Source organism: Lynx rufus, unplaced genomic scaffold (assembly GCF_022079265.1).
Source record: "Lynx rufus isolate CCGP_SWC_20201006 ecotype Redwood Valley unplaced genomic scaffold, mLynRuf1.p SCAF_4, whole genome shotgun sequence".
Classification (NCBI taxonomy): Eukaryota; Metazoa; Chordata; class Mammalia; order Carnivora; family Felidae; genus Lynx; species Lynx rufus.
In genome coordinates, this window is record NW_025814856.1 from 120516584 (window position 1) to 120543449 (window position 26866).

Below are 26866 nucleotides of genomic sequence, written 5' to 3' on the forward strand. Positions count from 1 at the left end.
TGGGAGTGGGGACCCTGGACCTAAGAGAAAGAAGGCCACACTGAACATATGAGTGCATGTACACACACACACACACTTCCTAACACTGTCCAGGCCCCTCCCCAAAACCATAGCTCATGAAGGACCAAGAGGAGGTAAACAGGCCTCTCCCTTCCCATTCAGGTCAATAGGCTACCTCCCATTGTTGGCCAATGTACTGGAAGCAAAGCTGGTGCCTGGGGCTTCCCAGAAAGCCCTGTTGTCCTTCGTCTAAGCCTGGAAATCAGGAGCCTTAACTAAGAGCTCTGGAACCATGACGTAAGGAGGAAGAGAAGGGTAGGGATCTCGGCTGGCATGAACATCCTTGGGTCGGTGACGAAGAGCAACAAGCTAAATCCAGAATTCTTTTGCCTGAGCTTTTACCTGAGCTACTTTGGGTCAGGTGGTCCCAAATTGGATCCCATTTGCACAACTAAATAAAGATAATACCTGCATCAGTACAGTGCACAACTGAGAGAGAAGATTCTCAGCTTAAGGAAGCATCAGTCACGGGATCGAGATGATGTCTTGCAAGGGGAGTCTGGGGAAGCCAGTTTTGCATGAGGGCGCAGTCACCCCTGGTTTACCCTGACCCTATTTATACTTCCGGCTGGTGCTCTGTGGAGGCAGCCCTGTCACTGACCGCAGCTGAGCATTCATAGGACGTGGCCTCGGACTGGGCCTAGTGACCTCGCGCATTCAAAGAGGTGTCAAGGAGGGCGGACTGCTCAGTTGGCTGAGGCGGAGAGGAAGCCTCTGAGCAGATGCTACCTGAATGGTAAGGAGCAAGGCAAGGGTGGTGGGCAGGGGTGGGGGTGGTGAGCCTTGTGCGCCACCGCGAGGTGTTTGGATTTTTCTCTTGCTGGAATGGGGAGGCTGGTGAACAAAAAAGGACGTGACCTGGAAGCAGGGAGACCAGTGAGGAGGCTGTTGGGTCTCGGTCATCGGGCTCCTCGTCAACCCCAAGGACCAGTTCCGCTCACCGCATGGCACCCTTCCTGGCGTGTATACAGCCTGTTACCCTGGATATTGCATGCGGACCGGGGTCACTCCTAACGTCACTCCTAACGCCTAGGCAATTAAAAAATTTTTTTACCCAATTTTTAGCCCTGCTATTCCGCAGTCATAAAAACATAATAAATTAGGGATTTAAAAGTTCTTTTAGGGCAACCGGGTGGCTCGGTCGGTCAAGTGTCCAACTTCAGCTCAGGTCATGATCCCTCGGTCCGTGAGTTCAAGCCCCACGTCAGGCTCTGTGCTGACAGCTTAGAGCCTGGAACCTGCCTTGGAGTCTGTGTCTGTCTGTCTGTCTCTCTCTCTGCCCCTCCCCTGCTCATGCTCTGTCTCTGTCTCTCTCTCTCTCTCTCAAAACTAAATAAATATTTTAAAATTTTAAAGTTTTTTAAGCTTAGACTGTGATCTTTTAAAAGCAGCTACTTCAAGGGGCACCTGGGTGGCTTGGTCGGTTAAGCGTCCGACTTCGGCTCAGGTCGTGATCTCACAGCTTGTGGGTTCGAGCCCCACGTCAGGCTCTGTGCTGACAGCCCAGAGCCTGGAGCCTGCTTTGGAGTCTGTGTCTCTGTCTCCCTCTCAGCCCCTCTCCCATTCATGCTCTGGTTCATTCTCTCTCTCTCTCTCTCTCTCTCTCTCTCTCTCAAAAATAAACAAACATTAAAAAAATCTTCAAAAAAGAAAAAGCAGCTACTTTAGTTTTGTATACAATAGCAAAAAGATCTTAACAGAGACAGGTTGATACTGCCCCCAAGGTGGTGAAAACTGGTTCTGGGGCGGGGTCGTGGAATCTGTCTCACTCTTTATCAGTAAAACACAAGGATGCCTACAGTCCAAATATATATAGTACATCTGTAGTATTAAAGTTTCACAGATGGGGGGAGCGGAATAGGAAACGATTCCTACGATAGTTCCTGAGGAGGGGGCTTAATGAAAAAAAGGGCTGAGAAACACTGATTTACATAAACACCTCATCTGAAACATAATAGGGATGGAATCCCCACTACCATTCTCTCTCCCCTCATCCTGCTTTACTTCTCCTTCCAGCACTTACCACCACCTAACATGACACGTTTTGTTGCTGCTGCTTATCTGGGTCCCCCGTCTAGAACATAGGCTCCGCGAGAGAGGAAAGAGTCGAGTCTTTGTTCACCGCTGCATCCTCAGCCCTTGGAGCAGTGCAGGCACACTGGCTGTGTGAAAAGTAGGCTGCTGGCTTACGTGTCCTCAAAGGCTCCTCCTGCTGTAAAGTTCTGTGATTCGAAGATGCCCTCAATAGCATTGTTAGCCACAAAGCGTCATTTCTGATCCCTCCCAGGAGGCCATTCCTTGCATACCAAAAGCATCTCATGAGAAGGTGGCCTTCTTTATGATCCGCACCCCCCAGGGACCAGCTGTGTTTTAGGAAGCCTTGGGTGTATTTATCAAAGCAGCTCCACCATCAGAAACTTCAGTGTAACAGAAGCTCATGCTGCATCAGGGGGTGATGAACAAGCCTACGGGATTTCTGAAACAATCAGCAAGATACAGACCTTTCTGACTCACGCCCAGCTTCTAACCGTCAAGAGGACGTGGTATGGCTGCTGGGCCTTTTGGCTAAGATCAAGTGGAGAGGGGGAGGTATTGAAAAGTTCCTGGCTTGTCTGTGTACAGCAACAGGCAGGGGACCACAGCATCTTCAGACCTGAGGGAGCCCTCAGAAAGCATACATTTCTGCTGTGGAGTGCCGCTCTGGATCACCAAGTCCAAGTTTGAACTCTGGTTATTTTTAGGGACTGGCAGAAGGCAAGTTATGTACCCACTTGAAAGCTCATCTCTCTCATCTGCAAACTGGGAATAATACTAGGCACACCCTATGGGTGCATTAACGCGTGGAAAGCACTCAGAAGCATAGTAATGCCTAGTACACAGTAGGCATCCGACAAATATTAGCCAGTATCACTATAAGCAGCATTTTGGTCTTCACATTTTTTCAACTTGAAAAATCTTTTCATCTAAGAAAAGTTGACCCTGGGGGTGCCTGGCTGGCTCAGTCAGAAGAGCGTGTGATTCTGATCTTGGGGTCATGAGTTCGAGCCGCCCGTTGGGTGTAGAGATTAAATTTTAAAAATTCCTTGAAGTTTTTTTTTTTAACTTAAAAAAAGAAAAGTTGACCCTAAATCCCTGGATAGAGGGGATGCACACTACGATGCAGTTCTATGGAAATCTAGAGCCCCAAGAAGCACTCTTGGAAAACCAGCGATTAAAGCTCAATACAAGTATTTTACTCTCCAAGAAATGGAAATTCAAGGTTGACGTGACTGGTCAGAGTCCCGCTAGAACTCCAGTCTCAACCACGGACCCCTCTAGTGCCATGTTACCAAGTGCCTCCTTGTTATCAAACAGGTGCAGAATGTGTGTGCTAATGGAACTTCCCCACTGTCCGTGGAATGAGGGGTCACGAGTGATATGCAGAGACCAGAGTGGGGAAAGCAGTACAACTGACCTTCACAGACAATCATGGAAGTTCACCATGGCCCACAGTGCAAAGCAGAAAGTCCCGGACGGAATCCCTAACAGAAGGTAATGCAGCCTCTGGCTTGAATATTTCCAGAGAACCCACTGCTTTTCCCGATAGCCTTTGCTAGTGACTAGCTACAACAGCCAGAATTACAAGCAGTATGTAACTATCTTTTTCTCCTGAGGACTCCACCATTCCCAGGGCGGTATGGTGAAGGCCTTGGAGTTAAGTAGGCCTGGCTATGTAATCTTGACGGTTACTTACCCTCCTTAAGGTTCAAGGTCTCGACCTAGAGATGGATAATAATAGAACCCCTCTCTTGGCCTTCCTGAGTCAAATGAGAGAATACATTCAATTGTGTTTAATATTCCATAGTTGGATTCAACAGTCCTACAGTTGGAGCTAAATCCTATTAATTATTATTAAGATCCTATTAATTAATAATATTTAATTATTATTAATAGGATCCTATTAATTATTATAAATCCTATAATTATTATTAATTATAAATCCTTCAGTGTATAAATAAATCCTACAAATCCTATTAATTATTATTAAATCCTATTAATTCTTATTAATAGGATTTATAACAGCCACCCACATTTTCCCCATTCAACTACTAGAGTATATATCAGCTATTCAATAAAAACAAAACTCTCAAAGGCAAACTTACTTGTTGGTCCAGGGCGGGGGTGGGGGGTGGGCCTGCTAGCTATCTACCCAAACTAGGCCCTCCCATACTCCACAGTAAAAAAATTACTATTAGGCCTTCCTGGGAGCCTCTGCAGCTACAGGTGGCCACGCAATTAGGTTCTCACCAATGCCACAGGAGTGGAATGACCGGTCACCCTTGAAAGCCTTGGCCACAACACATTGTATGTGCAATCTTTCACACTCTATTCCTTCGCCCCAAGGTGAATACAAAGATTCATCCCCAGGGAAGGACCCTAGGGAACTCAGCCTTTAGGATACAGAAGCGGAGTAGACTTTGAGAGAGCAGAGAAACAACATGGAATGAACCTGAAGCCCTGAATGACTGCATGCAGCTGAGGACTGCCTATCCGCCCCGGATCCTTCCGTGAAAGAGACACAAACTTCTCGGACCTTTACTCCACGTGATGTATGTTATGTTGGGCCTGTTTGTCATAATAGCGGAGTGTAATTCTAGTGCGACCGCTCCTTGGGAGAAACGACTTAGCTGAAAACTTGTAAGACTTTTGAACAAGCTGATGATAAAATCACAGCCACAATCTGAGAGCCAACTCAGGGGTTAGGGCAGGCATTAGAATATTAGAACAAAATGTTCTTTACGTCTGGTAGACTCATCGTGAAGATCGGCCTGCATATTGTTTTCAACTTCTCTGATGTAACAGAGATGCTCCCGCTTTGCTGAGTGTATAGAAAGTGTCTGATTAAAGGCAAAGCGTGGAGCTAACTCAAAACCTTTAAACTCCTATGGCTTCGAAAGTCTTTATTTCCAGGCAAAATGTGAAAGTGAAAAAAAAAAAAAAAAGAATGACTAATTCTGTTTTTAGGAACAATCTAATCTGGTCCTTGGAGCTGAAGGTTTATAGCAGAGGATAACTTGCCTGGATACAATTCGGTGGGTATCAGTTTACGTTCCTACATCGTAAACTTAGTGCTATTGCGGAATGGGGACACAGAGATGAAACACAGAGCCATGAATCATGCCTTTCGGGGGCTCACAATCTAGTGAGGAGAAACAGAAATGCTGAAATAACAATGCTGGAATGCTGTCTGTAGTACCTGTCGCACCAGATAATAAGGGAGCATTACATTATCAGCCACACTTCTCATTTCGCAAATGAGAAAATTGTACTTTCAAACGTTGCCCAAAGTCACAGAGCGGCTCAACCAGAACCTGGGGGGGGGGGGGTGTCTGGTACCAGGAACCACTCCCTGAGCCCCCAGGAGGTGTGATGTACAGTGGAGGGAAAGGAGGTTTCCAACTGACAGGTCAGCCGTTTTCCATCCCCTGGGACACTGGCTCAGAACTGGGGGGAAGAGAAAGGTCACACGATCCAGCCATAAGGTAGTCCCAAAGCTTCTCTGAAGCCCTCTGTGCTGGGAAAGGGCCTCATAGGTAGGGTCCCCAACCTTCCCAGCCTTGCCGCACAGCTCAGGAACTTATAAGACGGGCACATGGGGCCACCCAAATTAAAGTCTTTGGATTCTTACGTAATGAATGGAAAAGATTCCTCCCTAACCAGAGAAGGAGATTCCTCTGTTTTTTGTGACTAAGGAGAAATCATTTAGAGTCACACGCTCTATCAACTGAGCCAGGCACCCCTATTTTTACTTTAAGACTTAATTTCCCTGTGTGCAATGTTTATCCATGCCTTCTTTTTTAAAAATGTTTATTTTTGAGGGGCGCCTGGGTGGCGCAGTCGGTTAAGCGTCCGACTTCAGCCAGGTCACGATCTCGCGGTCCGTGAGTTCGGGCCCCGCGTCAGGCTCTGGGCTGATGGCTCAGAGCCTGGAGCCTGTTTCCGATTCTGTGTCTCCCTCTCTCTCTGCCCCTCCCCCGTTCATGCTCTGTCTCTCTCTGTCCCAAAAATAAATAAATGTTGAAAAAAAAATTAAAAAAAAAAAAAAGTTTATTTTTGAGAGAGAGCGCGTGCTCACACGTGCACATGCAAGTGGAGGAGGGGCAGAGAGGGAGACAGAGGATCTGAAGTAGGCTCTGCACTGACAGCAGAGAGCCCAGTGCACGGCTTGACCCCCATGGATGGTGAGATCATGACCCGGGCCAAAGTCCGATGCCTAATTGACCGAGCCACTCAGGCGCCCCAATGCTTATTCATTAGTCCCAATGTATGGCTCTCACATTCTCTGGAAGGTGTAGGGACAGCAATCTCATGTTTATATAGGATTAGAATCACTGTAGGGCGAATTTCTATCTCTGTAAATTTCAAATCCTTCTGGACTTTTTCTGTTTTTTTTATTGCATATTCTAAAATGCTTACTTATTTTGAGAGAGAGAGAGAAGGAGAGAATGTGCATGCAAATGGGGGAGGGGCAGAGCGCGAGAATCCCAAGCAGGCTCTGCACTACATGAGCGCACAGCCTGATGCAGGGCTCAACCTCAGGAACCCTGAGATCATGACCTGAGCTGAAAACAAGAGTTGGACACTTAACTGACGGAGCCACCCAGGCGCCCATGGACTTTTTCTATTTCCAATAAATGACCTCTGTGGTAATGGATTACTGTTTACTCACATCCCTACCCCTCCCTTGCTCTATCAATTCTGTGCGTGGTCACATGACTTGATTTGGCTAAAGGAACACGATGGACGTAACATGGTAGAGGTCTTGATTTTTTTATTTTTTTCTGATGGCATAATTTTATTTTTTTTTAAATATAATTTATTGTCCAATTGGCTAACATACAGTGTGCACACTGTGCTCTTGGATTTGGGGGTAGTTTCCTGGGGTTCATCACTTACATACAACACCCAGTGCTCATCCCATCAAGTGCCCTCCTCCGTGCCCCCATCACCCATTTTCCCCTGTCCCCCACCCCCCCCCCCCATCCACCCTCAGTTTGCTCTCTGTATTTAAGAGTCTCTTACGGTTTGCCTCCCTTCCTCTCTGTTTGTAACTATTTTTTTCCCCTTCCCTTCCCCCATGGTCTTCTGTTAGTTTCTCAAGACCCACACTTGCTTGAAAACACATGATATCTGTCCTTCTCTGACTGACTTATTTCACCCAGCCTAATACCTCCCAGTTCTCTTGATAGAGGTCTTTAAATAAGCTTCCACGACTGGTGTGGCACGTGTGCTCCTGTGGTCCACCATGAGAAGAGCGTGAAACTAGGAGCTGCTGCCCCTTCAGTCTGGTCTCTAAAATGAACACGTCGGCTAACCTGTGCCCAACCCGCAGCGGACCAGTCGACTGGCAGCCTGAAGCAGAACCACTCAGCTGAATCCCTCTGCAGACCAGACAGCGTGGGAACAACTGCCTACCGTGAGAGCCACTGAGTTTGGGGATCATTTGTGATGCTGCATTATCGTGCCCGCAGCTGACCAATGGCATCACCATTTTATATCAACTGGCAAGGCTAAATTACAGGTACACATCTACGGATTTCCGGGCAACGCACGCTCTTTGATTTTTCTCTTGGACCGCACAGGCACCCTGTCACCCAAGACACGCCATTTCTCGACTGCTGGAACGAAGATCCTGGCAGGTTAGAGTGTCGTAGATGGGTTCACAGACCCTCAATAAAAACAAAAGCTCATTTTGACTGTGAAACGTTTATGCTAACATCTTCCCATACGATGCAGACGTAGGAAACCAGAAGCTATTTTTCACAGAAGACATACGTAAAATACTACAATTTCGGAATAAAAAGGGTACTGATGGTAAAATAGTATCTTCAGGCTCATGGTCTCTCTAATCTCCCTCAGTAATTCTTCTGTCCTTCTGTCAGTATGTTTTAAGTTACTATTGTCAAGACCATTGTCTCGTCTCTCCTCCCCACACAGCCTCCCCACCCCACCCCCTGATTCTGGTAACACTCCTATCACTAAAATCTATGCAAGATTTCACAAAGCTCCTGAAAAACATTTTTTAAAGAAATCTGTAGGTCCCCACAGTTTAGGAACTGCACCAAACAGGACTTTTTCATGCATCATGATTACTGATAAGCCTGGTTTTCACTCCCACTTCAAGATAAAATAGCACACGCTACATGAATTACATCAGCCAAATGAATTAGTCCAAAATTTTTATTTCAATATAGGTTTTGAAATACGAATGAGACTTTGGGGATTGAACAAAAATTCCAATGAGATGTGCAAGCAAATGAGATGTGAAGAGATCTAGAGGCCAGTTTCCCAGATCTCTATAGGGCACTTTGCAGGCAACAACGGGGTCCTTGAGTGATTTGAAAGTTACAGAAAGCATAGCGGAAACAATAACCATAATGAAGCTGCACAACATTCCATGTCATTTGGAGCCGGAATTTTTTTAAAGATTTTTAAATTTTCAGTACAATTTACTCCCTAACGTGGGGCTCGAACTCATGACCCCAAGATCAAGAGTCGCATGCTCCACAGATCGAGCCAGCCAGGCGCCCCGTGACTGGAATTATTTTAATTCCATTTGGTGACACTAGCTGATACATAGGTCTACAGGTGGATGCCAATAGGGGAACCCTATTCCCCACCACAGTCTTCCTTTCTCCGTCTCCTCCCACCACATCAGCCTCCTTGCTGCTGCTCAAACATACAGACACTCCTGCTCTGGCCCTTTGTCTTTGCTGGTCCTTCTGCTGCCTGGAACGTTCTTCCCCCACAGACCCAAATGGCTCCTTCATGCCCCTACTTCATTCAGGTCCCTTTGGAGACGCCTCCCCCTCGGGGGCCAGCCCAAGCTACCTTATCTCAAACAGGCCTCTCACCCTCTCTCTTCGACTCACTCTATTTTCTCCTCACAGCATTATGACTTTGAGGTTCTTATGTATTTGTATTTTTTCTTGCTTCTCCCATGAGCGTGGACTGTGTGTAGTTCACTACCATGCCCCAGCTCCTGGAGAGTGCCCGTAGGGTTCACACGCAAGAAATATTTACTAAATACATAAACTGGGAGTTTTAGAAGTTGCTGCATGAAAAAAGAAAAAAAAAGAAAACATTTAATTACTTACTAAATCAGTTTGTTAGACAAAAATCTTTCAATACATAGAATCCATGGGGATGGAGAAGGAAAATAACTAAAAGGACCCTCAGTAATAGAGTTGGAAACCATATTTTCTTAAGTTTATTTATTTTGAGAGAGAGAGAGAGAGACGTGCACACATGCACAGGCAGGGGAAGAGCAGAGAGAGGAGAGAGAGAGAGAATCCCAAACAGGCTCCACACTCTCAGCGTGGAGCCGAAGGTGGGGCTCATGCTTGCGAACTGTGAGATCACAACCAATCTGAAATCAAGAGTCCCATGCCTAACCGACTGAGCCCCCCAGACGTCCCCAAGCCATTTTCTTATCCCTACTGAGAAGTCACATAAGCCTGGACCAGCTGCTTAAGTGCATCAAATCCCAGTACACTCTTCAAGGGGGAAAACCATTGTAAGTCTGTTCTATAGGACTGAAAAATATTTCAATCATTGTCAAGTACCACTTAGAAACAAAGAAGTTAAATATTCTCTGCAATCAGTACACAACTCAACTATTGCCCCTCGACCTTCTAAAACAAGGCCTATCTCAGAACTTCCCTGAGAAGCTTCCAACATTTGAGTATGTGACATTTCAAGGACTGTTCTTAAAGAGGTGCACAGCCACTCGACCAGGAGAGCACAGCATTTGGTTAGATTCCTATAGTCGTGTTCTTGGATTGCTTCATAAAAGCCCTACAAATCCTTCCGAATGATTCACAATAAACCTTTACAAACAATGCATACAAAATCATGCCCTATTTTTCCACTGCTTAGTTGGTACAACATGAAAAAATTATGTTTTCTGTTTATATAGCTTAATAAACCTCTCTAGACTCTTAAAATGCCTTTTCTCCTAACTGCAAAATTATATTTATCAAATATGGAAGCATTTTTCTAATCACGTGATCTAACGTCTCAAAAACTTAAATCTGGATAAACAATACTAAATTAAGGCTGGTATATTTTGAAACAGCAAGAATTTGTGTGTGGAATGTTTTAACAGCTCGTGGATTCCCACGACCACTCAGTATGACTTCTACGAACACCAACCAAAACTCGACAAGGGAAATCAAAGTTCTCAAAGTAAAAACGCTTAACAAAAAACAGGAATGTGTAACGTTATTTTGATTCTTCCTCCATCATATTATGGAAACATAAAGAGGACAGAAGAATCTGAGGAATGTGGCACCAGCAGCAGGCATCACGGATGCGAGAAGATGGTCCGATAATATCGGTGTTAATATTTACGGGATGCTTCCTTAGCTGCCCTTCGTATGCATGTTTTAATTTAATCCTCATAGCCGCACTCTGAGATAAATACTATCTTTATCGGACAGAAGCTGAGGTCCAAACAAGTTAAATATCCTTGGCCAAGGTCACACAGCCGGTAGGGTTCAGGGCAGTCCTGCCTACCCACTCCCCAGTAAAGCCTCCAGCATGGCTTCCTCCAGAAGGCAATGAAGGGAGCTACCTAGAGAGCTTTCTTCTCTTCAGAATTCACCAGAGTTCCAACAGCTAACATACCAAACAGAAGTGGTACCTCACAAAAGCTTGAGATATGTACTATTATTTCCATTTTACTTTTTTTTTTTTTTAAGTTTATTTACTGATTTTGAAAGCGAGCAAGAGACAGCACATGGGAAGGGCAGAGAGAAAGGGAGAGAGAGAATCCCAAGCAGGTTCCACGTGCTGTTAGCGCAGAGCCCGGTGCGGGGCTCAAACTCACGAACCCTAAGACCATGACCCGAGCCGAAATCAAGAGTTGGTCGCTTAACCGACCGAGCCACCCAGGCACCCCATTTTAGAGATGAAAAACAAGGAGCCACAGAGAGGTTATATACTTGACTGAGGAAAAGTCAGGATCCCCAGTGAGGTAAGTAGCTTCCAGCAACCACAGGCTGGACCACTGTTCTACTGCTATTCTCTCTACTCCTCTTGGCCAAGCACTCTCGCCCACTCATGACTTTAACCTCCTGGGCTTCTTCATCTGTGGAATTAGCTAGTCGGACTAGACGACCTCTAAGTTTCCTTCTGGCTTCTCAGGGACACGGTGCTCAATTCATCCGCTTGAAATCATCCTTTTGCCACGATGAAAACACCCAGGACAGAGTATTTGAGTGATCCTGCTTTTTTTCCCCCGGGGGAGGGAAATGCACCCAAATCATGATCCTAATATACTTTCAGGATTAAGGCTCATTTTTTTAGAATTTGGTATCAAAGAAAACTTGACATCACAAAGTTTTCATTAAAAAAAAAAATAGCTAACCATTTCCTGAAAAGAAATGGCAATTAAAAAACAAAACAAAATCATAAGCTACAATTCCATTACACCTGCGGTAGTCTGCACTTGATCTTAGCCAAAAGGCCGAGAAGTGATACACCTGCGGTAGTCTGTATAGCTTCTTTGCTGGAAACAGTGGTCTTCAAAGTTTACTGTGCATCTCAGCATTTATACGTATTCCATTAAAACACACGGCCTGTCATCAGTATCTTATTAAAGGCGGTGATCAGCGGCGGTGGAAGAGTTTTCTTGCACAGTGTTTTAAAACCATCTGTACTGGGGCGCCTGGGTGGCGCAGTCGGTTAAGCGTCCGACTTCAGCCAGGTCACGATCTCGCGGTCCGTGAGTTCGAGCCCCGCGTCGGGCTCTGGGCTGATGGCTCAGAGCCTGGAGCCTGTTTCCGACTCTGTGTCTCCCTCTCTCTCTGCCCCTCCCCCGTTCATGCTCTGTCTCTCTCTGTCCCAAAAATAAAAAACGTTGAAAAAAAAAAAATTAAAAAAAAAAAAACAACCATCTGTACTGGTTGCAAACCAATATAAGATATATTTCGTATAAAAAAATCATAGTTCTTAGCCTCTAATAAGGACAACAAGGATCTGTCAACAATGGCCTGCACTCCAACATGACAGCATGGGGCTGGAGGTGAGTAGTAGTCCTCTTTGTAAGCAAAGCAAGGGTTCTCTTTAGTTGGCCAGAGTCCCCACCACTCCCAAGTAGGTTGAACTTCGTCACTTTGCACACACACTGTGTCCTGAGGGCATGAAGTTTGAGAAGTTGAGGACACAGGTTTTGCAGCTTAGGCATTTCTGCTCTAACTACACATCTGAGATGGTATCCCATATTCAAAACTGCTCGGAGTGCCTGGGTGGCTCAGTCGGTTAAGCATCCGACTTTGGCTCAGGTCATGATCTCACGTTCGTGGGTTCAAGCCCCGCATCGGGCTCTGGGCTGACAGGTCAGAACCTAGAGTCTGGAGCCTGCTTCGGATTCTGGGTCTCCCTCTCTGCCCCTCCCCTGCTCATGCTCTCTCTCGCTCCAAAATAAATAAACATAACATAAAAAAAGTTTGCTGTTTTAATTTTTTTTTTAACGTTTATTTATTTTTGAGACAGAGAGAGACAGAGCATGAACGGGGGAGGGCCAGAGAGAGGGAGACACAGAATCTGAAACAGGCTCCAGGCTCCGAGCTGTCAGCACAGAGCCCGACGCGGGGCTCGAACTCACGGACCGCGAGATCATGACCTGAGCCAAAGTCGGCCGCTTAACCGACTGAGCCACCCAGGCGCACCAAAAAAAGTTGTTTTTTTTTTAAACCTGCTCTACGTTCAACGCTTGCCTCCAGTCAAACTCAAAACTGCAGCTATAGAATGGAAACCCCAAAAGGTCACACCTCTTTAAAAGTGTTATTCCTTTTTTTAAAAATCCACAATCTTCGCAATGCTAGTGACTCCATCAGTGGGAACCAACGGGTTCCCAACTTTGACAACAAATTAGAATCTACTTTGACAAGGGCTCAGACCCAGCTTACCCCAGGTCAATCACATCATAAGCTCTGGGGGTGGAGCCAGCTGTCCTTATTTTGTCCGGGTTCACCCATGTGATTCTGAGGACAACTCACGTTGTCATACAGGGACTCATAAATTAAGAAGACTGATTGCCACAAGCCACGGGTAAGAAGAACTCTCGTTACTTTGCAACATAGGTTACGTCGACATGTAAGATGCCCTTCACTTTTCTGGGTTTTGACAAAATGTTATTTCTTTCTTCCAACATCTAATGTGAAATGTGCACATAACTTGGTAGCTCTTAGCCAAATTTCCTGTCTGGTGTTCACACATTTTAAACAACAAATATTTTGGTGTGGGCCCCTGGAAGTGCTGAAGTGAGGCCAACGTACAAAAGGGAGTTTCCAGCTCAGGCAGAACATTGAGACATATTAAAGCACACACTGTCAAACAAAGAGTTGGTGCCAGACTCCAGATGTCTAGTGTTAAAAATATCCTATCAAAAGATCTCCTCGGTAAAGATCTGAAATTGAAACTATCTATAGAGTGCTTGGGGCCGATGAAATGCCCGTGTGATATCTGCTGAGTCCTGAAGAGGTATTTTAGTCCACAGTCCACCAGCCTGTCCATTATCTCAATGAAGTGAGAACAGCAGAGGAAAGGAGGGGCCTGGAAAAAGTTAATCTAGAATTTCTGAGGTGAAGCCTTTCTGTAACACATACCGAGCTTACAAAGAAACTCCAAAACCCCGTTTCCTTCATTTGATGTTTGATACCTGAAGACGCACGGGCATAATATAGGCTTATTTATGCTTATTATCATGGTGTTCAGTTTACTTAACAGTAAGCTGTACAAATATGTCTTTACAGATTTCCCTGCTTCTGCCATTACTTAGATAATTACACCAGGTACTGACAATCAGGCAGCTAAATTAGCATTCGAGAGGCTTTCACGGGATGATTTAGGAAAGAAAAAACTGGTGCGTCAATTCCAAGTCCAGATGTGCTGCTGTGCCAGCTGTTCAAGGCCTGGTGATGGAGTAATATGACCTAAAACGTGCTCTCTCGGGAAAGGACACCAGGGAAGTGTCCGGCAGAAAGGGCTCTTAAGCACACCCAGGACGACTAGGGCTTTGGCTCTAAATTCACAGTGTTTACAACCGGGTCCCGTTGTGTGATAACCGGTCCAAACACAACTTTAAATTCACACACGTGACCATAATGCCAATGCTTTAATTTGGAGATCTGGAGTCAGAAGTCTGTGTGTGCAGTGTTAGGTATTATGTTTCTCGGGAGTCCCCTACCCCAGATAAATAAGGATCCGTGAGGGAGGGGAAACCAGTTAGCACCTTCAGACAATACGGTAATTGCAACCACTTTAAAACTGCTGACTTATTATTTCCGTCGTGATTGCGACGATGGGATGCTCGATGGGATGCTCGTGGACCCTTCCAACCACTGTAAACTCCAGGAGTCTGGAAACATTTCTAGTTCTACCAGAAGGCAGGCATCCAAGCATCTCCCCAAACTGCTCCCTTTGGAAATCCAACCTTTCTTCTGTACGTCATCAAGCACTCAGGTATACAAGGGCCTTCTATTAAAACGTAAGTATCTTTTAACTTATTTATTTTTGACACAGAGTGAGAGTGCAAGTGAGGGAGGGGCGAAGAGAGAGAGGGAGAGAGACAGGATCCCGAGTAGACTCTGCACTGTCAGTGCAGAGCCCAACACAGGGCTCAACCCCACGAACCGTGAGATCATGACCTGAGCCGAAATCAAGAGTTGGACACTTAACCGACTGAGCCATCCGGACTCCCCTAGAATGTAAATATCTTGTACAAGGGCACAGCTTAGGCTGTATACAGCAGGTACTAAGGAATAGGAGGACACCTGAGAGCAAAGGCTACCCCACACTCCCCTGAGCCTTTTACTGGCTATGTGCTTCATGCTATGTTATTTGCTCTATGTCTCGGTCTGTATCTAGTGTCAAACGGGACTCATGTGCCATTCTGAAGCAATATATTAAAAGCAATTAGCCTGTGCCTCACTAGTAGGTGCTTCCTAAACAGTAGATATTGTTACTATTTGATAGAAACAAGAAGACTGTCAGAATTGTCCCCGTTGGAAAAGCTAAAAGGTAGATGGACTCGAGATCAAAATCCAGTTCTGTCCAGCTTCACAAGCCAAGTGACTCCCCACCCCACCCCCCCGCCTCCTTTATATACCAAACTGCCCTAGCAGAGAGGTGAGAGGAAGCAAGGCACACTTTTGTCCTAGCATTGTTGAAGCCCTAGAATGTTCTAGGCAACCAAATATTGTAGGTAAGGCAAGAAATAATTCAACGAAGCTTCCTAATAGTCTCAACGTGGAACAGGCCTAACCAAGTTCAGTTCCCAAGTGTGAAAATAAAGACATGGATTTTTTTCCAAATCTCCTTAAAAAAAAAGAAAGTCTTCTTCAAATTTCCTTAATATAAACTGTCTTGGACTAACTGGTATTTGCATGGCTCCCATAAATATATACCTACAAACACGTAAATATATTATTCCTCATATATGAATGCTTCCAAGATGTTTTTCACCGCCCCGGGTTACCCCTGCAACTTATTCTTCTCACAGTCCAAAGCACTTCTCAATTTTCGTTCGCATTTCATTTCTGAAAACACATCTTGAGGAAGAGCCTAGGAAGATGAGCAGGCCCATCCACCAGGAAGGGGCTGTGTTTTGGCGGGAGGCAAAGGTTACAAGAGGTTACCATGGAGTATGGCGGGCAAGGCACTACGGGACAAAGGGGGAAGAGCCAACTATAACGATGCACCTATCTGAGGTGGGAGAGGCTTTCTGATCTGCAGGAAAATATTTCCGTTTTATAATCTTACCAAAATAAACATTCTGGTTCGTATCTCACTAGATAAGGTATTTAACTAATACAGTAGCATATTTAACTCCAAATTGGAAGTACTCCTAGAATGGGGTAATATTTGTTTCATAGGCTTACAGTGAGGGTAAACTAAATATTGTATGAAAATTGGGGTGCCTGGATGGCTCAGTTGGTTAAGCATCCAACTCTTGATTTTGGTTCAAGTCATGATCTCACGGTTCAGAAGTTCAAGCCCTGCGTAGGGCTCTGCATTGACAGTGTGGAGCCTGCTTGGGATTCTCTCTCTCCCTCTCTCTCTCTCTCTGCCCCTCCCATGTGCACCCTCTCTCTCTCTCTCAAAATAAATAAATAAACATTAAAATAAATAAATATTGTACGAAAATTGGTTAATACAGTCTTTGGCACAGGGTAGTGACTCCCTAACTGGGTTCAAGAAATAGATCCATGCTTTGTGAGGCCGGTAGACTTAGACCCTCTTTATGGGGGAAAAAAAAAAAGTTACAAATACAAAATTATTACAAAAGTTATCATTTATTTAGATTAAGAAATCACAACACAATGCAAAATTTTTAAAGCTACCATTACCAAAACATCACAAAATCCGGAACAAGAAACCAGTAATGAATTAACCACCTGACACGCTGCTGTATATATTTCTTTTGGGCTTCATGTTCTTCGATTACTTCTCATAGAACAATGATTTATGTTAATATCATTCCCTATGAGGACATTAGTATTTTCTATAAATCACTCTTTCCTCAAGTGTGGGTGATCCATACTTATTTTTAATTGTTGATAATTCAGAAAAGTTACTTTCAGCCTCACGGCTCCTTATTAGTAATGCCATAGAAATTTTCTGGATCGTTGTCAAATTTGTGAACACTTTTACTTCCTTTCGTATACGAGCCGTAAGAATTCAGGGCATTTCAAGTTTTCTTGTGCATTGACTGACTCCAAATATTCTGTGTTGATGACACTCATTAGCCAGTTTGTTGTCAATATTCTTTGTTGTTGATACAGACGCACTTGTGTCAAAAAAGCAAGAAACTTAAACACAGAATTTCCATAAAAAACATAGTGCATTTATAAATGTACACTTATACCTCACATTGCATTATATATAATTATATATAATTTTATGATATATATAAGTATATACAAACATACAACATATATATGTATACTATAAATATTATACATATATATTATATTGCATCATGGAGTATATTCCTAACAAAAGGAACTTCCCACCTAACCACACTTAGATAAGAAACGAACTCCCTGTTTAGAACTTTACACATTTAACAAACTCAAGAATTTTCCAGACTAGCTTCTGGCTCCATACATTTCAAACTAATTCCTACTGGTAGATGTCAGAGTACACATTCATACCGCAATACTTCCTCCGGCCGGCCCTGCCCCTTTGTGGGAGGGCCCCAGGCGGGCTGGCACAGTGGGCAGTGTTCCTGGGAAGTGACTCCCATATGCAGGTGGCTAGGAATAACTTCACTAGACACAGAGATGACCATGAATCACAGAAATATGTACCATTACGCCCAAGCTAAGTGTGTCCCCAATTCGACTTCCCCCTAGCTGTATCTCAAAAAGACTCTCCATCCCGATGTCACTGGACCCAAGGAGATAGGTGACAGGAGGGATGTCAGAGTGGAAAAGAAAAACTTTAACCAACCGCTGCTAATCTTACTTGTTCAAATTTTACAAGCTACGATCCCACGATCGCACACTGCTAGGGCTCCTCCAGGATCTTGGAAAGGACTGTGTGGATCCCGGTAATGTATTCAGACGTGATAAAACACGTGTTGTCCAAGCGCGGGGCCCTGGGGCTTGACCTTCATTGGCTTCATAATAAATCTGCCTCTGTGGTCCTTACTATTACTCATTGTTTATCTCAGTCCGTACATATCTAGTCTCTCCCAATAAATTTCAACTCCTTGGTGACGGGAAGTACTGTCTCAAGTACAAACATATAGTAAATACTCAAAAATGTGTGCGGTAGTCCCCACTATACATAGTGATTTTGACGGAGTCAGAAAGAGAGCAAGGATATGTATAATATAAATGTATATATGTATTATGTACATACATATAAATATACGCACACACATATATATGTACACACATATGTGGGTGTGGAGATATTCACACACACACATAAATATATTCAGATATGTATTATACACATATATGTATTTTACATGTTATATGTGTCATTTATCTATATAGTATGTCTATACATCAACTCTCTATATATTATCAAAGAGACAGTGAGTCGTTCCATGTTAACGACATGGCGTCCAGATCTTGTCCCTTCAAGAGATCTATCTCAGAAGAAAGTCACCATTATAGCCTGGCAGACAATGAACAGGGCTTCCTTTAGGAGGCCAGTGGGTGAACCAGACAAGGGCCACTCTGGCCATTCGGAGACTATCAATGCTGGACAGAGAGTCTGTAGTCAGTGACCCAAGAAGAGTCACTTTGACTCCTGCCAAAGTGGAGAGAGAGCTACTGGGAAGCCTTCATCCTTAAAGAGAATATCCATTAATGTGGTCCCTGCTTGCAGCTGGCCTTTTAAAAAAAATAAATAATAGGTGAAAATGACTGCAACATTCCAGTGCTTAGTGCAAGGGGAAAACATAATTTTCTTTAAACTGATTTAGCACATTAAATGAAAGGCTTGTTTTTTTCCAACAAATTTCTGACATTTGCAGTTTCTGATTTTCAGATTCTAAATAAACAACATGTGCCATTCAACACTTGAGCGAGGTCAACATGGAACAAATCTATTGCCTCATCATGAAACAAAATGTATTATCTGAAATCCAGCAACTTCAGTAGTACACAGGCCCTATCAGCACTGTCAAGGTCTGAGGGCAGGGATAAGGAGGGGGTGGGAGAGAGGCAATATAAAGAATTGTGGGGTATGGTTCTTGTCCTGACAGCAAAAGCTGGAAAAAAGGGAGGATTTTTTATTTATTTTTTTACATTTCATTTATTTTTGAGAGAGTGAGAGAGCACAAGCGGGGGAGAGGCAGAGAGAGGGGGAGACACAGAATCCGAAGCAGGCTCCAGGCTCTGAGCTGTCAGCACAGATCCCGACGCGGGGCTCGAACTCCCAGACTGCGAGATCATGACCCGAGCCGAAATCAGACGCTCAACCAACTGAGCCACCCAGGGGCCCCTACAAATTAGGGAGGATTTTTAAGGGGTCTGACAACTGTCCTGTCTCTCAGATCTCAGTCTTAAACACAAGACCTTTGGCTTCCAGACAGTTCGAGGAAAGCCCCCTGCATCAAGAGTCACCAGCCTGCTGTAGCCTTGAGGGTTCTTCACTGTCATCAGTGGGAAGCATCGCCATCAGTTTATATCTATAGTATTGTCACAGTGGGAGAGGTCTCCAAAATAGACGCATTCTAAAGGAAGCTATTTTCCACACACGGAGGCTTTTGTCAACCCAGTCAATCAGTTGCAGGCAGTTTTTCTGTCTGTGCATCTCAGTCACACATCAGAAAACATGGATACTACAACAAGAAAACAATCAGAAGCTTGTGAAACTTAGGAGACAGAATGTTCACTAGCAACGTCCCATAAAGGGTGATTTGACTATTTAGAGGTGAGAACCGGCTCAACGGAAAAACGATTTCGGAGAATGCTGTGAAGTTTTGGATTTAGGGCTCCTCCACACAGTGTGTGATACGTATGCACACGCATGCACACGCATGCACTTGAAACCTTGCCTGGCTCTGTACCTGGGACCTTCTTGTGAACCACGGGAGGGAGTAACAGGGCATCGCACCGCCAAGCCACAAGGTGTAGGCAAAGAGCGGGGCAGGCAGTGACAAGCCTTTCATTCATTCATTTAGTCATTCAGTCATTCCTCCTCCCCACAGGAAATGTCCTCATGGGAATGTGCCCACAAGCTCCAAGCACAGTGCCTCTTTCTAGTCCTGGCTTTTTCCAAATAAAAACAGGCCACAAGGAAAGGCCATGTTGGAAGCCACTGGCCTTGACACCACTTTCCAGTCCACAGTGGCAAAGGCCTTTGCCAGCATCTAAAGTACCTCTGGCCACGAAGAACAGAAAGTGGCCAGAGCCTTCGACCCCAATCTGGACAATTGGATGTCTTCCCATTTCCCATTTTCAACCTTTCCTGGGAAAGGCCTGACGATTTCACATGGTTGTAGGTAGACACAACCCACCTTCTGTTCACCTCGAATGTAGACTTTCACAGTAGGATTGCAAACATACTCATTTCGTAAATACACAAAATGCAAAAGAAATTGGCTGTGCTGTAAATGAGTACTTTACACAGGCTAGTTCACTTAATCTTCATCAGCCACTGCATGGGGTAGGTGCTGTTATTGTCTTCATTAAACAGAGGCAGAAACTGAGGCACAGTGTCACTGAGCCATTTGTCCACGGTCAAATGGCTGACAAGTGTCAGAGGTGTATATTCAAACCCAGGCAAGCAGGTTCACTATGCTACCCCTCAGATGATCCTCCCTTCAAGAGTTCAGAGCTACTTTAGTGGGGATAATAAGGGCTTACCAACATATTACATACCCATTTATTTAGTATACTGGGGTGCCGTTTTTTTTTTTTAATTTTTTTTTTTCAACGTTTATTTATTTTTGGGACAGAGAGAGACAGAGCATGAACGGGGGAGGGGCAGAGAGAGAGGGAGACACAGAATCAGAAACAGGCTCCGAGCCATCAGCCCAGAGCCTGACGCGGGGCTCGAACTCACGGAGTGCGAGATCGTGACCTGGCTGAAGTCAGACGCTTAACCGACTGCGCCACCCAGGCGCCCCTGGGGTGCCGTTTTAAGAAGATAATGCAAATACTTACTAAATTATTGTTGGAGCCCAATTCTACACTACGGGTAGTACAGTAACTACCTTATTTTTCTTTCTAAGGACTTTGATCTCTACTAATTAGACGGTTTATAAATCTACCATCTGACATGAAGCAGCATGGATTTTTTTTACCTTGGGTTTGGAAATGAGGAAACTAACAAGTAGAAACTCACAAGAAACCTGCTGACATTCAGGGTCAAGAACCACCAAGTCATAGCTACAGTGAGTCACTAGGTCAACAATATTTCATCTCCTGATGGGGCCTCTACAGAAAAATCTGAGTCAACAACAGCAAAGCTGAGGCTCCTAACATCTGAGGAAAGTTCTAAATGAGCCGCTAGTTTAGTAACAAGAATAACAGAATTGGGTCAGATTTCTCTGTTACAGTTTAAGAGGTGTGGTCTGCCTCGGGGCCTTTACACGGTCTGTTCCCTCTGCCTAGACCTTGATGTTCCCCTCGTGTCCTCATGGCTAACTTCCTCCCTTCTGGCAAGGTTTTGGCTTACCTCTTAGCTTCTCATTCTCAGTGAAGCCTGTCCTGACCAGCCAATTAAAAATGCTAACAATTCCTCCTCTCAATCCACCTTAGCCTGCTCGTTCTCTTTTCCATACTGCTAACCACCTTCCAACATCCTACTTAACTTATTCTTCTGCTCATTGCTTACTATCTCCCACCACTAGAAAATAAACTCCCCAAAGGATCTTTGCCACCAAAAAATACCAAGAGCCTAGAACTGTGCCTGGTACAAAACAGATGCTAAATATTATGACATAAATAAATTCAAAACGCAGAGGAACGTTTACAAATATACCAAATAATCAAATTTAGTACGAATGGGGACGTCTAGGTGGCTCAGTTGGTTAAGCGTCCGACTCTTGATTTCGGGTCAGGTCATGATCTCACAGTTTGCGACATCGAGTCCCACATAGGGCTCTGTGCTGCTGGGATTCTGTGTCTCCTCTCTCTGTGCCCTTCCGCCCCCCCTCCCCCCACTTGGCATGCACTCTCTCTCTCTCTCTCTCAAAATAAATAAACATTTTTTTTTTTTTAATCTAGTAAGGATGATTAAATACTTGCCTTTCTGAAACCAAAAGCCAAAAGATTTCTCTGCACTGGGATGCATGGACAGAGCAGGCATTTCATGAGTCTGTGACATTGACCTTCAGTGCTAAATTTAGTGCCCTTGGTGTTTCTGAGATTCCTAGCTACCAGTTCAGCTTCACCTATCCAGGATGTGCACGTCAAGAGTGTTCCTACAAACTCAAGTACCTACTCACAGTAAGAAGCAAACAAATCTTGATCAGCTTTTCCCGTCTCCAGGAAACAGAGCTGGGCTATGAATGGAGAGCAAGCTGATAGAGAAACACTTCACAATTGCAGGGCTATGGGATTTCTAGGCAATTTAAGTTGAGGGGAGGGCTTCAGCTGGGATATGGGGGTTGTACACAGAGACAGGTGCTCCAGGACCAACCTAGCGATGAAAGGCAAGGACGGGGGTGCCTGGGTGGCTCAGTCGGTTGAGCGTCCAGCTTCGGCTCAGGTCATGATCTCACAGTTTGTGGGTTCGAGCCCCGCATCGGACTCTGTGCTGACAGCTCAGAGCCTGGAGCCTGCTTCCAGTTCTGTGTCTCCCACTCTCTCTGCTCCTCCCCCACTCATGCTCTCTCTCTCTCCTTCAAAAATAAATAAAAACATTGAAAAAAATTAAAAAAAAAAAAGGCAAGGACAAACTCTGGAACACAGGTGCTGCACTCCTCCAGGAAGAAGAGAGCTAAGACAGAGGACAGTGAAAAATCACACTTCCCGTGGCTCTACATAGCCCCAAATCCTTTTTCCTATGGGTACAGGAAAATGTTTAAAAACAGGAGCTACATGTACATATGTAACAGAACAGAGACAGCTATTCTAAACTTAATGCACTTAATTAACCTGAATTAAAAAATACAATTTTAATGAAAACTACAGGCCTCGGGCACTGAAGGCCTTGAAAAATCTGTCAAGCGAGAAACACGCCACAGTCCCATCCGTCTTCATTGCATTATTGCTTAAGAATTTTGACTAGTGCTTAGATAGTAATAACTCAGAAAGGTCCCCAAAATGGAACTACTACCTGAACATGTTTCTAGTACTCTCATGATCGCTAACTACAAGCTCCGTGCAAAAATGAAGGATAATATTAACATAGATCTTTTAATAGTCCTTTCAAGCATCTTTTTAATGTGGCCACTCAGTAACAAGGCCGTGAAATCAGTAAGTCAATCAGGAAAAATAAACATCTGCCTCCAAAACCTTATAGCCCAAACCGCAAACAATAAATACCACTTAACAATACACACAGAGCTTTCACTAAATGCTTGGTCTGCTATATCTGCACTCAAGACCCTTCATCAAGTGTATTTATGTGACACTGCCTACTAATCAGGTTGTTTTTATTCTTCCTGAGGTCAGTTCTTACTTGCGCATATAGGGCTGTTTTTGAAAGCCCCCTAAGGGGCCTCTCCTCAACAGAGGTACCCAACAGTTGAAGTTCATCTCTTCATTCAGGGAATTTCAAGTGTTTGTTCATTTTACCATTTACTTTCCATAAAGTTGGCTGGTTTTAAACTAATTCCAAAGTACAGTCATGGGTAGTCTTGCCACACAGTGTGCCTAAGTCATAACTATTGTTATAAATTTAATTCTTCAATATTTTCATTAAGAGAAAAGACCTAGCCCTTTGGGGAGGGCCCTTAAAAGCTGAGTTTCAGAAAACTTTACAGAACCTTTAGCCCTCTGGGAAAATGTTTACCCAATACTAACAACAATTTCTGCAAACTTAAAAAGCTTTTTTGATCCACCAACCATTTAAAACCATCTTCTAATTGATTACAAGCTAAATCCTCAAGAAGGAAAACCGCCTCTAATACATTTTAAACTTATATTTTCTTTTAACCAGCTAGTCCAAGCAGGCAGGCAATGTGGGAAAAATTTAATTACTCACCTTAATTACAGTTTATCCTGAAATAACTCTTAGCGAAAGTGAATGGGATATGCAATGACAGCCCTAAGTGGGGAAATATCATCTATTTATATATTTATATAATGTATATTTCTTATGTATATTGTTTTCTATGTATTAAAGCAAGGGAAGTAAATTAACTGACAAAATTACTATCGGAACTCTGCATTACTTAAGTCTTACTATTATTTTGAACTGCTCATCATGAAAAATCTGATTTATCCTTAAAGTACCTGCGGTTATGACTATTTAATCATGCTATGAATCAGCAAATTTGTTAAACTCCTGCTTTTAAGACTACCAAAACTTGCCTAATCTCACACCTCCATCGGAGGAAATGGCGTTAACTATCATGTGGATGTTTTAAAACTTTGTAAATTTCAAAACCTGGACAATTACTCATCAGGATTATCTCTTTAAAGACATTCGGTAGACATTTTCAATGATTATTCCCCATCCCGGAAGCCCCTGCCCCTCTTTTCCTATGCTAAACTAGCATTCAACCCTTATTAAGCACCACTGTGTGCAAAGAGAAAGCACTATACCAAGCAAAAGAGCATAAGGCTCGGCCTCATTTTATTCGTGCATAAATAAACACAGCAGTCGTGATTTATTCTCACAACTTTGTAGGAACGTGAGTTGCATCCACATGGCTGAATCCACAGCATTCATTTGGAAAGGGGTTTCTGGGGTTAATTTACAGGTTCTCCGGATCAGACAGCCCCGATGGGGCATCACGCGGTCCCCTCATCTTCCAGCCCACACGGGACAATTCGTGGGCGCCAGCCACACCTTCTGCAGGTGGCTGGACCGCCGGAGCCAGATGAGCCCGACCCATCTCCCCTCGCAGGGACTCCGGATAGGAGTACGGAAATGCGTGCAAGGACTTGTGCGAATTCAAGGACTTGTTGAAGGGCCCCGGGGTCCTGGGCAGGAAGGGAAACGGCCTGCCCGCGGGGGGCCCCCTCCCCCGCGGCCACCGAGTCCCCCACGCCCCGGGCGCTGCGCAGGCCGCCGCCGCCGCCGCGGATCCCGGGCGTAGCCGGCGCACCTCGGGCCTAGCACCATTTGAAAGGCAAATCTCAGAGTCGGGGCACATTTAAATGCCCTGCCGCGGCCCCGGGGGATTGCTCTCCAGCACACACAGCCGCAGGGGCCTCCGGGGCCGCCCGGCCTGGGGCGTTGGGCGCGGCCCGCCGGCGCCCCCGGGACCTCAGCCCGCAGCGCCCCGGCGTCCGCGCCAGGCCAGGGCAGGGGCGGGTGCCCAGGGCCCCCAGGCCCGCGTCCCCGGCGGGGCCGAGCGAGCCCCGCGGCGCCGGGAGAGAGGGCTTGAGCGGCGTCCTCCGCCCGCGGCCGCCGGCTCCCGCCCCCTCCCGACGCACCACACCTAGCAACCCGCGCTGACAGGACGCAGTGGCGGCGGCGGCGGGAGGAGGAAGCGGAATGGCTGCCGCGGTGGAGCCACCCCCGCCCCCCCGCTCCCACCTCCCAGCGGCTGCAGCCGCCGCCGAGCCCTGACAGCTCGAGCCGGGGCGGAAGCGGCGGGCGGCGTGCAGCGCCCGCCCCCCGCCGCCCCCGGCGCCTCGGGCCGCCCGGACCACCGGGCCAACTAACTCCGCGCCCCAGCCCAGCGCCGGCCGCCCGGCCCAGCCGCGCCCTCCGCCCCGCGCCCCCTCCCCCGGCGCCCGGCCCCGCCGCCGCATCTCCCCGCCGCCCGGTCCCTCCTCCCGCAGCCCCCGCCGCGGCGCACCCCCACTCCCACCACTTCACCGCCGGCGCGCACGCCCCTCGGAATCCCCCAGCCCGGCCGCCCGCCGGCCCCGGCACCTCGGGGCGCCCGCCCCCTCCCCCACCCGAGCCCGCTCCCCGCTCCCCCCCCCCGCCCCAGGCACCTCGCGCCTCCGCATCCCGTCACCCCCACGCCCCGGGCTTGCACACACCCTCCCGCCCCGCCGCCGCCTGCCTCCCTCCTGGCCACCCCTGGCCATTCTGGGGTTCTCGCCTGGGCAGGAGTTTCCGCGCGCCGGGCACCCCCGCCCACCCCCGGGCCATTTACCGATGTGGTTGTCCTCGATGTGCTCGATGAGGTCGGCCAGGGTGGGGAAGTGGAGTCCGCAGCCCCCGAATCGGCAGGTATTGGAGAAGAAGGAGGCGGCGGCGATGCCTGTCATGGTGCTACATCGAGAGCCCCCCTGGTGTCGGCTCTGCGAGCGCCGGGCCGGCGGGCGGAGGGAGGGAGGGAGGGAGGCAGGGTGGGGTGAGGAGAGGAGGGGCTGGGGGAGGGGGAGAGAGGCGGGGTGAGGGGAGCGGAGAGAACGGGACGGAGGGAGAGGGGGCTAAGGCGATGGAAGGAGAGCGTAGAGAGACCGGGAGGCAGAGGGGAGGCGGTGGCGGCGGCGGCGGCGTCGGGAGCGGCGGGGGGAGGGTGGGGGTGGGGGGTGAGGCCGCTGCAGCTGGGAGGAGGGACCAGGGCGCGCGGCAACAGCTGTGCGGCCCCAACCTCGGTTCCTGGACTGAGGCCTCACCTGCGAGCGCTTGCCACCAACTTTCTCTCTCTCGGCCTGCCCTTCACAGTTGGTAATACGTGCAATCTGTTTGGAGCTTCCTTGGTTATGTATATTACATTCGTGATATATACACATCTATTAATTACACACGCATCCCCGCGATGAGAACTCAGGGAGCTACCCAGGCCCCACTCGGGGACATTTGTTTGCACTTGGCCACCTGTCTAGGTGTGACACTGACATTCACAGGGGACCCAGGAAAGGTAATTGTGTGCACCTTACTCCTTAAACCTTTTTTTTTTTTTTAAGTCATTTTCTCTGGAGGTTTGTACGAACTAATTGATTTTAATGAAATTTCCCTCTAGGCCAAAAGAAAACCTTAGCTTTATTTAAATTTCAAAATAGATTTCTTGATTGCGTCGCCCGTGTTTTACATATGTACCACGTTTGTTACACTCCCTGCTCCTTTTGGGAAGACAAAAACTAAAATGATTTCATTTTCCCAAATTACAGCACCCCACTGTCCCAGCTCAGTTCTGGGAATTGACCCATCTGTCACCCTGGAAGCAAGACTCTTCAGCAGAAAGAACAGCACAGTGGTTAAGGCTAGGAGTAAA

General features: G+C 46.3%; 1 protein-coding gene across 2 annotated transcripts in view; it reads right to left on the reverse strand.

Moving 5' to 3' along the window:
• Positions 1-26140, reverse strand: part of JAZF1 (JAZF zinc finger 1) — a 344718-nt gene extending 318578 nt beyond the window's left edge. Inside the window, exon 1 of one of the 2 annotated variants that reach the window (XM_047097097.1) lies at positions 25799-26140. In XM_047097097.1, coding sequence (XP_046953053.1) covers positions 25799-25913 — 115 coding nt within the window. In that variant the 5' untranslated portion in view covers positions 25914-26140. The remainder of the gene's footprint in view (positions 1-25798) is intronic. The other variant, XM_047097098.1, reaches the window with a different exon arrangement.
• Between the last annotated feature and the right edge of the window lie 726 nt (positions 26141-26866).